Raw genomic sequence first — 11,327 nt, forward strand, 5'->3', positions numbered from 1 at the left:
GTATTTAAGAAGCTGATACTGTTTTTAACTTAAAGATACAAATAATCAGATCAATCCAGTTCTATGCCTCAAATCCCTAATGAACAGTCCCCAGACCCAAATTCAGAGCCTTTTCCCCTTATTTATTTAATGACATTTTAATATCTTCCTATTTATGTTGCCCATGCCCAACTCCCTGTGTGAATTCTGCAGTTGAATTGGACTTGCATGCATTGTACAAAAGAGTGACACAAAAGGAACACAACTTTTTGTTTTGTTTAGTTTGTTCAGTTTAAAGATTAATGAGGTGGTTATCGAGTAAGCTGGTTAATTGCTCTTTGTTTACTCAGATTAAGCATTAGGATTCTAAGTGACATTCAGTGTTTAGTTTCCTTGTTGCTGTTAAGTGATATCCTGGCAGCTTCTTTACCTTGTATGCAGTGGCTTTCATTGTGTGAATAGGTGCAGAGCACGTCCTGTTTGCATTTTGAGAATTTCACATGACTTGTAAGCCTCTTTCTACAGCATGTGATGGTAGGGCCAACAGTTTTTAATAAACCATCATGGTCATGTGAACGAAACATCTTTTGACATAAACCAAATTGAGACGCATTGCTGCGAGTTTACAGTGTTTCAACACAAAATGTCCCCAAAGCAAAGAAAATGAGCACCTTGGAGTTCAGCAGCACACTACAGTGTTTCTGTTTATTTCAACTTCCCCATTCCTTCAATATTAATCACTGTTTGCATCAAATGTGAAAAGCATAGACTCAGTGGGATGTCAGTCAGGAGCTTTTCTTCACTCGCTTTTTTTTATTTTCCTAATTATGTCCCTAAATGCTCTTTATTATCATTTGACAACAGAACAAAACAAAAGTGCTGTCGATATCTCGATGGTTAAGCACCAGAAGGTGCTGGAATGACTGGGTGAAGGTAGGAAGAGGAGGTGGAGAAGGTAAAGAGTGAGTTGGGGGGTGAGGAGTCTGCACGTCTCATTGCTGGATTCGACGCACCGACTGTACCTGGAAGGACTGGGCATGGGAGCCCCACTCTCTGTAGTGTTTGTACTCGCCACCATGATGATCGCACTCTATGATGTACTGGTAACCACGGTAACCTGGGAACTGGTAGCACACCCAGCTGGAGGGAGAAGAACAGGTGGGTGAAGCAGAAGCGCAAAGTCGGGATTTATGGTAAATGTGTGAATGTGTGACCTACGGGTTTTGAAATGCACTGATTAAAAATTGACCACTCACTCCATTCAAACTAAAAAAATATAAACTGTTAATTTTATTATTGATTTAATGAAACAGAAATCCTCTTTTAATGGAAATGATCAAGATCAAAAGCTTATTTCTGTATTTCTACATCAGTCAGGTGTACAATAGAATAAAATATTGGTATCAACTATATACAAGGGCTGTTTGTTGAATGAGACCTGGTTTTATTGTTCATGTTAGAATTATTGTGTCCTGTGAGTCAGTATTTAGTATCATTTGTCACATGGTGCACGGGTGGAGACTTACGCGCCGCTCTGAACTTGCATGGATCCAATTTCGTTGTTGAGCCAGCCCATGGCCTGCAGAGAAGGGTAGTCTTCACTTATCTCCCACTGACGTCCCAGGAAGTTTTCCTTCTCAAACAACACCATCTTGGACTCCTTGTGGTTCTGTTTCCCCATTGGTGCATGTAAAGATTTAGTCATCACGTTACTTACACAGAGAAACATGACTGCGAGAGTGTAACGAAGATGCTTTAGGGTGATGTAACCACCATGGATATCAAATTTGTAACCAAACACTTTGAAATGCTCATTTATAACCTGACACTAAACACAAAACCAAGTGTGCAAAATACAGTGTATTTTCAGCTGGCATAAGTCACTCTGTAGGCTTGAAACATAAGAAAACAAGTGTTTAATGTACCAATATGATCAGTCCAGATAGATGGACACAGTAGATGTTAAACGGAAGCGGACACTCACAGCAGAGCAGATGGGGCGGAAGGACATCATCCTCTCAATGTGGTAGGCGTTGCTGCCGCTCCATGACTCCCAGTGAGGATATTCTCCTCGCTCCAACACAAACTGCTGTCCGCAGAAACTGGAATGCTCATATCCTGTCCAGCTGTCCCCAGCAAGCATACAAACACACACACAAACATGTACATATACTGCTCTGATGCATCATTGTGGCACTTATAAAACATACAAATTGCATGTTATTAGGTCGAGGTTTTTTGCCACTTTTGAACTTACGCTCCACACACCACCTTCAAGGAGCGGACGTTGTCGATACCACCCTCCATGATGTTCTGGCAGGCTGATGTGAACTCCAGATGCTTCCCCTGGAAGTTGTCCTGGTCATACACTGTGACCTGCAGAATACACAAAGGCAGACAAGTCAGCATCAACAATAAAACGAGCAGACGTGGAAAAAAATATAATGTGCTTTTTTTTGGTTAGTCTCACCTTCCATGGTCCCACTGGGTTGGGATTATTCAGCGCCATACTACTGTGTATCTTAGTGTTGATCTACCTTCAGAGTAGAGAGAAGTGTAAAACATTACACAAAGACAGCCTGTTACCTCCTGCACACTAACTTGTGCATCTCTGCTAATGTTCATTATTTATTGTACTGTGTCAGGGAGGATGTTAGGGATGCATCTCCAAATGTTTCAGAATTAGTAAACAGATCAGGTAAGTAGTGAGACTCTTGTACTGCAGTGTACACCACAGTATATGCATACAGGATTACATGCATAGAGTCAGCTGTTGGTCAGCTGTTGATCCAGGAACAATTGATATTTGTTCTCTCAGTCTGAGGTCAGTATGTCTACGCCTTTACGTGTTTGCCCTCAGTCCATAGATGTATGCGCCTGTGCAGAATCACCCAAGACCAAAGATGTTGAGTGACAATGGCGCACTCAGCAGAAGGCTGAATGGATTGAGATGGAAGGCTTACCTGAAGAATAGCTGTACTGTGCATGCAGAGGGGCTCCACCGAATCAAATCAATGTCCTGACCCCCCCTTCCCCGAGTAAACTGGCCTATATATACATGCTGGTGCTGAGATGTATCAGGTCCAGTGGGCTAGGGCAGTTGTCAGCACATTGTTGGTCCAGTCATTGGTCCCTCACTGAGCTGCTGGGCTTTAGTTTGTTGCAGTGGTACTGGATGCAGGGCATCTTGCCCAGTGCAGATAAGCAGACTTTTCAAATGGTCCTTGAGCAGTGGGCCGGACCAAGTCCTGGCACGGCCTGATGCAGGAAACTGATCTTCACTCAGAAATGTGAAGAATCTTGCCAGTGACTCTGGAGAAAAACAGAGGGAAGAAAAAAACAGCTATGATAAAGTATGAATTCAAAAATAGGGAGAGAAACAGAACATTGTGGATCCAAAATCAGGTCAAGCTTGCTTTTGGGCCTAACAGGCCACTGTCAAGTGGAAGGAAATTGGGCTTGCAACTGAAAGGTCACCAGTTCAAATCGTGGTAAGGTCAACCCCTGGCTGACCCCTGTTGCTCCCTGGGTGTAGAGAAATGCTTTTCACTATGGTGTGTAAAATGGATGTGTTACATGCAGAGGTCGGACATGTCATCTGACCTGGTTCTCTCACCTTTTCGGTCACTCCCATGCACAGTAACCCATGGACATGAACAAAGACAGAAACACAAACAGACTTTCTTTACACACAAAGGAACCAACACATAGTCTTTTTTTTTCTTTCTTCCCGTTAACCGTGTAACATCCCAGATGTTTGATTGAATGTATTCAAGTAACACAAAAAGACTCATTTCATATGTTCATCTCTGCAGGTAAGCGGTTTGTAGAATAATAGTAAACACAATCCAATTTTTCCATCCTAAAATAACATGGGTCAGTGTTGGGAGAATAGTGCTGCGCTCATTCCCATTCTGCAGCCTGAACATGTCTGTGTACTCTGTAAATTTGGTGAGTGGAAAGTGGTCGAATCAGGCCTGAGTATTGCCAAACAGTGGTCAGTATAATGTGCGTATATATATATATATATACACATATATATATACACACACACATTTATATATATATATGTATATATATATATATACATACAGTATATATATATACATTTTCTCAGAAGAGACCTGAATATCTCAGATGTGTTCTCTGTATGTTTTCTTTTTTTTTCTGGCAGCAAAAGCAAAGATATTTCCCACAATTTTGTCAATATTATCTAAAAACTACATTACAACTATTAAAATGATCTAATAGGATCTGTCTGAAGACATTGTCAATACCATATTTCCCCAAATACCCATAAACACATGTAAAATAAATTATTATAATACACAGAGCAGATGTTTGCTCAATAAGAAAATAACCCTATTAGCATGTGTGACTGCCTTACATGCCAAGTGACGAGGCATGAGATGTGCATATGGAAACAGTTTATAATAAACCAGTGAGTGTCCAACACTTGCCTTTCTCAACAACAGAGCGATGGCTGTTGTTTTTGCAGTCAGCACATTACATGCATCGGGCTCAAAGGCTCAGAGCAGCTGCACAAAGGATCACGAGGAAAGAGGGGGAAAATGTGGCAGAATGAGAGAAACTGCAGAATACAACACAGGAGAAAGGAGACAAAAAAAAGCCCCTAGAAATAAGTTATTAAAGTAAGAAAGAAAGTAAGGGAGTGACCATGAGGACGGCGGCTGTGTAAAACCATGTGTGTGTGAGCATGCGAAGGTAAGCAAACTTTCTGCTGATGGCAGTGACTGTCCTCCGTCGCCCACAATGGTGCTGGACAACAAAACAGGCAGCCGAGTCAGCAGGTGGATTAGAGAGTGTGACTTTTGGCCCTGCACTGTCCCCCAAAAAAACGCTCGCAGCCAATGGGGAGTCAGAATTCTGCCTCAACAGACTTTGGGTTTGGGATGTGAATGTATATATATACCATCTCTCACAAGGTCCGCGTCAATCACTTTTCTCCAAAAGGTCGGTGCATTTCAACCTGCAGCTCTACTGTAAGTCTGAGTGTTTTCTAGTGTAAGTGCTGGAATAGTTGAATATTTTGAGTGTATTACTGTGGTTTGCCGTGTCTGCTCACACGTCCACCTCAACTTATTGTACATAAAACTTGAGTAGAGATGGTACGTATATAAAAATGCAGCGGGGGGGGGGGGGGTGTTTTATGGTTTGGAGCTGCTCTCATGTTCATGTTAGTTTTCCTTGTGGTAAATTAGATGAGTAAATCACTGGTTCGGTTTAATCCATTATGGGGTTTTGTAAGTGATGGAGAGATTAATTGCTTTCTGGATAGTTATTGATTGCTCTTGTTCTGTGGTTTTGACACAATGTCAGAGGAGGTGGTGAGAAATTTACAAAAGGGATGGGAAAATCACTTTTACAGAACACCTAATAATAATCCAAACAGCAGATATGTACGACAATGCCTGTGTATTATTACAGAAATCTACTTACTTTCTATTCTCTTTATTTGGCCTTTCAAACTTTAATGTAGATTCAAAAAAAACATGCTAACCTTCAGCAATTGATGAGATTTAGCTCTAGTGGTGTAGAAGTGCACTCCAGGGTCTGTCACTACACCGTGACATCACCATTGGTGATGCTGGGTGTGGGTCAGAGAACCTATAGGGGTGAAGATTAAAAAACACAGATTTTTATCCACGTGAGGAAATAAATTAAGCCAAATTTCCTCTTTTCTAGACAACACTTCAGCTATGATGGTTATGAATTAAAATAAATTGACCCAGCAGGGGTACAATGATATAGAAAGAGTAGTTACCATATCCACAGTCCCATGCTGATCTCTGATGTTGTCTCTTTCTTCTTTGCAGAAGTGATCATGTCTCACTCAGGTGCTCAAGGCAGCATTGGCAGCCATTCTGCCATCGGGCTGCGCAATTTCAAGGTACTTCTTTATTTCTTATTTAGATCAACTGGTCCTCCAACAAAACTAATAATGAATTTTAAAAAAAAACACTTGTTTTCCTCCACAGATTTACTTCTATGAATTCGAGAACTTCCAGGGCCGTAGGATGGACCTGTTCGGAGAGTGCCGCAACCTTTGCGAGAAGGGTTTCGAAAGAATCGGCTCCATCAGAGTGGAGTGTGGACCGTGAGTCTTTCAAAGTCTCCTGCCAAATGATGTTGACAAACACAGCAGTGTGTTCCCCTCTCCTTGACCAGTTAATATTTGTCTTTGTAGTTGGGTGGGTTATGAGCAGCAGAACATGACTGGTGAGATGTTCATTCTGGAGAAGGGAGAGTACCCACGCTGGGACACCTGGTCCAACAGCTACAGGTGTGACCGCTTCATGTCCGTCAGGCCCATGCGAATGGTGAGTTGGGTTCAGTCTGCAAATGTTTCAGATTAGTTTTTCTGATGACTACCACCATACTCGTGTTTATTTCTGTGTTTTAATTTGACGATAACCTATAACCCCTTGGCATCTAAAACAGTACTTTTGTTCAAGTAACTGTAATACAAGAGAGTGAAGAAAAAAATATTGGCAGCCCTTGTCCAAGCCGAAGGGAAATGGGTTTGTAGCCAGAGGGTTGCCAGTTAAAATCTGAAAAGGTCAAGGGCTGCGTGACCCTGAGCAAGGCACCCAACCCCCATTGTTCCCTGGGCACAGAAAAGTGTTGTCCACTGCTGTGTCTGGTTTGTGTGTGTTCACCGCTGGTGTGTAAATAGGTTTTTTGTGCAAATAAAACATCTCATTCTAATGCCAGTTCAAATTCTAACACCTACGGTACAACAACGGCCACTGTCACTAACAAATTGAATTGTCATTTTTTTTATATAGGACCCCCAGGACCACAAGATTTGCCTGTATGAAAGTACAAACTTTGAGGGCAGAAAGATGGAAGTGTGCGACGAGGATATTCCAAGCCTGTGGTCTTATGGTTTCCAGGACCGCGTCGCCAGCATTCAGGTCACCGGTGGAACGTAAGCTACATCACGTTGTTTTTGATAAATCTGTGTGGGGTGAAAAAGCGACCGATTTATAGAAGCAAAACACGCAATATTGAGTTATTTATTAATAAATCAAGGGTAGTGAAAAACATTAATAAAGGACCCAAGTCTGGATTAATGTTATTATGTTAGTGATTACCAATCAATTGTATTTTGTACATATTTCTCATTCTATTTCTACATATTTAAATTTTAAAATATGTTTTACAATAACCCTACTTCGACATAAAACAGAGTCTGAGCCTGATTTGGGGTTCACATCTGTTTCTCTCTACTTCCGCACACAGCTGGGTGGGATACCAGTACCCTGGCTACCGTGGCTACCAGTACGTGTTTGAGTGTGGCCCGTACAAACAGTGGAACGAGTGGGGGGCCCACAGTCCCCAGATCCAGTCCATCCGCAGGGTGAGAGACATGCAGACACATCGCAGGGGCTGCTTCGAGATGACCGCATAGAGGAGTCCAGCACACTGTGGGCTAACAGGAGGGGTCAACGAGGGGTTGCTAAACATGCCTCGGAGATTCTTCAACAGCCACTTAGCCACACAAGCGAACGGCTTTTGAATATTGCTACTGCTTTTTACTGGTAGGATTTGGGAGTATGTGCCATCGTGTCACAGGCTTTCAGAGTAACTGCGGTAAAAAAAAAAAAAAACAGTATCAGTGCTCTCTGTCTACAAACCTCATACAAAGATACTATCATTTATTATATTTATGAAATTGGGGAATAAAGGGGATTAGTCGATTTAAGTACATAGTTTGTGTTCATTAGTTTGTTTCAAGGCTAATTACAACTACACCACCTGCCTATGTGTTTCAAGCTGAAATGATGCCAATAAGCACGTTCATCCACAGTGACAGACAGTCATACCGTGTCACTCCTCGCAAAGTATTCTTACCATGGACAGCTCTCGGCTCTGCACATGCCCTGCAGTGAGTTTACCAGGCAGAGGGAGGCGCCGTCTCCTCACCTCAGAGACTGAAGGAGGGCACTGTCCAGTCTGCGATTAAACCTGAGAGATGCGGCTGTGCAGGGTTGTTTTTAATGCAGATATCTTGTGGCTGAATGACCTGTTTCCAGCTCACTGATGGGGCTGTTCAGGAGATGAGTGTGTTACTCTTTCTCAGGGATGCTGGCATCTGGAAAGCAACTTTCCAATGAAAAAAAAAGAAAAGAAAAGAAATAAAAATATAACGCCCGACAACAATCTGTTCTCCTTTGTATTTTAATAGAAAACATAGACAGACTTCTTTTCATCAGAATAAGGATGAAACCATACACATTTTAAACATGCATCACAATAATTTGTTCATGTTCCCACAGTCGGAAAATAATTGTGAACTGTGTGGTGACTTTAAAACGCCGTCTAGTTTATCAGCATACAGTGATTTATTTCGGAGGATCTTGTGATTTATAATGATCTTAAGAGTGTTGTTTTTCACGTTTAAATGCAAAGCAACAAGGGAACAAACACTGGACCTCTTTGAAACAACATTCATGTACCCACACTGTCAGAAATAGGACTATGAGTCCTATTATGAGTAATTATAGAATCTAGGTTCATATAATTATTGACCCTGAAATTACTTTCTTTTTTTTTTAAAGTGTAGGCTATGAAAGATAGACAAATGTACCTTTTCTTTAAATAAGGCGCAATATCATGAGACAAGTTGCGACATGTACCCTCTATAAAAGACTTTTGCAGGTGTGTTATTGTTTTCTCACCATAGTAAAGAAGCAGCAGTAGAAAAACATCAGGTCATTTTTTTAATCATAGCCAGTGTTAAGTCATAATAAGCCTCCTTACATAAATTATACAAAAATGAATGATATTCTCTAAATTATTCAGGATATGGAATATCACAGTTCCTACTACAGTATGTACTGTAAATTGAGCGTTGAGCCGTCATTTGTATATATATTAAAAAAATCACCATAAATGTGAATAGTGCTGTTTTTCTATCACCATCATGCTGTGCGATCAGTGTTTGCAGATCGTGTAATTTGAAAGTGGTAGAGTGTGGGCCGGTTTTCAAATGGAAGCTCATGAGAGCACATTTGTAAGACCTTTTTGGAAAGAAGTGTCTGCCAAATTACTATATGTAAATATATATCAGCCTTAAACTCATCACGAGGTCAGAAACATGACGTTAAATTAGTACCGAATTACGTTCAGTGTCAGCGGTAGCTAGCCCATGTTCTGTATAAACTGTTCTGCTGCCCCCGTGTGGCCAAAAACAGGTTCAGTTTTTCAGAGGGTGAAACACACGCTCTGATGAGTTTGTTCATTTGGACTCTTGTAGAAAAATGGCAGAGCAAGATGGCTGCCTCCATAAAGCAAGGCCCTTATTAGCATACGTATTAGCGGCTTATTCAAAGTCTATGAAACTCACATCATTTAATAAATGATGTACTATTCAATTTCTGCCACTCGACCCTTCTAGGTGTTACACACTGGACCTTTAATTGTTCTGTGTCACATCACATGAAACTATCCTATTGTTTGCTTTTCAATAGCAACTTGACACTTTACTGCTTGATATAAAATCAGGAGGTATGATGACACCTGTTGAGCTTAGGTTTTCTAAACTAAGTGAGGCAGTGAGAAACATGCTCATTTATAACTTATTTTATTTTTATAAATGTACAAGCCTACATTTTAAATATCAATGCAGGTCAAAGAGATGTGTTTGCAATGCACATCCACTAAGGAGTGCCTGATATTTTGATTTGGTTTGGTTTGTTTTTTTTGGCACGTCCACATCGTACCAAGATGAAAATATCTCGTCTTTTTTGGAATACAGTGAGTGCTTTTAATGTGTCTTTCGATACCAGGGCCAAAGAAGTGGGTCAAACTGGTCTTTGATGAAATAAGCTCTGAACACCCACAGATTCTGCCAGTTTTGTTTTGAGTGTTGTTTGTGTGTGTGTGTGTGTGTTTTTTTCTCTCCATACACATATCGAATAGCAAAGCTGGGGTAAGGGAAGAGCCGTGCTGTGAATACATTGTTTCTGCTTTTGATTCCTCTTTTTCTACCACAGCCGTCGCTGTCACTGTCACTTCATTGTCGTCTTTGGAGCTCCCAGATTTGGTGGTGTGTTTCCACCGAGTGCAGCGGTTCAGTCTGGTACAGAACGGTACACATTTTGTTGCGTTTCCTAGTACCAAAATAGTACCAAAATAACTGTTCCATTTTTCAGTACCATTAACTTGGTGGTACCACAGTAATGGTATGGTATGGTTAGAGCTAGGCCCACGACAGCCAGCTGACAGAAAAGCATCACTCGCGACTGGTGTTTCTTCTACGCTTGCACTCTATTCTCGCACAAAGCTTGACATCTTTGTGAGACAAACAGCCACAAACAAAGCACCTGATGTCGTTGTTTCATCACGTGTCTCGCCGAAACGGCCATCGGGCACAGCGCACAGCCCTCCTACCAAGTAAAGGTACTGTTCTGAGTCAAAACGCAAGCCTCACCCAGGGCTTTACCGTTCCAAACACTGTACCGAACTGTACCATGATGTAAACACGGCATTGGTTGCAAAGGTAACAACAGATGCCACAGAAGCCAACAAGATTCTTGCTTAAAAACATCTCTGACATCTTCCATGTGTTATTCAAGCTTTGTTAGACGTCGCATGTGAACGGCCCCATGTGTAGTTTATGGTGCGTTCCAGAGCCCATCCACTGGTTTGGATGGATGGGAATCCTACCTTCAACTACAAAAAGTGCACTGGAATGCCTGTCGAAGTGGGACCTTCTACTAGCGAAGTCACCAAAATGAAGTCAGAGAATAATGGCAGCGCCCATGGAATCACATGAATAGGCTATAAACTTTACTTTTCTGCGTGTAGAGTTGTTTGAGACACAGCAATTTTATCACAACTTGTTTTTCATGTTATGGCGTGAAATTATGTCATTGTTGTTATCCGTTAGCATGAAGATATGTAGGGCTACGGTAAAAGTATACTCATGACTTTACTTATTGATATGTATCGCTTTTAGAAATATGGCTCGCTTGTGTATGCAAGTAGACTGAATTGCTGACAGTCAAAATGCCTCTTCAAACATAAAGCGAAAGCGCTGCGATCGTCCATGTGTTCTAACATTCGACTTCAATTTCCTGGAACGCTTTGAAGTAGGAGCTAGTACAATTCAGGTAGGATAAGTCCCACATCCCATTTGTTTGGATTGTTTCTGGAAGGCACCAATAGGCAAGGGTCTTTCTTTACGGAGGCAGCCATCTTGTTTCTACTGCAGACCAAATGACAAACCTAACACAGGTTGTATTTGCTTGCAACACAAACTCCTTTCATCCTTTCTGGTACTTGAAGAGGGTTTAGGAGGAGAATCGTCCTTATTAGAT

General features: G+C 41.4%; 2 protein-coding genes across 2 annotated transcripts; one reads left to right on the top strand and one right to left on the bottom strand.

The window, feature by feature from the left end:
• Positions 1-971: 971 nt before the first annotated feature.
• cryba1a (crystallin, beta A1a) lies at positions 972-3,071 on the bottom strand (the record flags this gene model as incomplete). The annotated part of the gene is made up of 6 exons (XM_083886108.1): positions 2,943-3,071; positions 2,450-2,516; positions 2,237-2,355; positions 1,964-2,105; positions 1,506-1,648; positions 972-1,119 (listed from the first exon to the last, which is right to left on the bottom strand). Exons 2-6 carry the CDS (start codon positions 2,486-2,488, stop codon positions 972-974), a joined length of 591 nt encoding a protein of 196 aa, XP_083742234.1. The 5' UTR covers positions 2,489-2,516; positions 2,943-3,071.
• Positions 3,072-5,824: 2,753 nt separating this feature from the next.
• Positions 5,825-7,414, top strand: crybb1l3 (crystallin, beta B1, like 3; the record flags this gene model as incomplete). Its single annotated transcript, XM_083887311.1, has 5 exons — positions 5,825-5,890; positions 5,979-6,097; positions 6,188-6,320; positions 6,789-6,931; positions 7,246-7,414. 5 exons carry the CDS (start codon positions 5,825-5,827, stop codon positions 7,412-7,414), a joined length of 630 nt encoding a protein of 209 aa, XP_083743437.1.
• Positions 7,415-11,327: the final 3,913 nt, after the last annotated feature.

Source organism: Microchirus variegatus (genome assembly GCF_963457635.1).
Source record: "Microchirus variegatus genome assembly, chromosome: 3".
In the NCBI taxonomy this organism is placed as follows: domain Eukaryota; kingdom Metazoa; phylum Chordata; class Actinopteri; order Pleuronectiformes; family Soleidae; genus Microchirus; species Microchirus variegatus.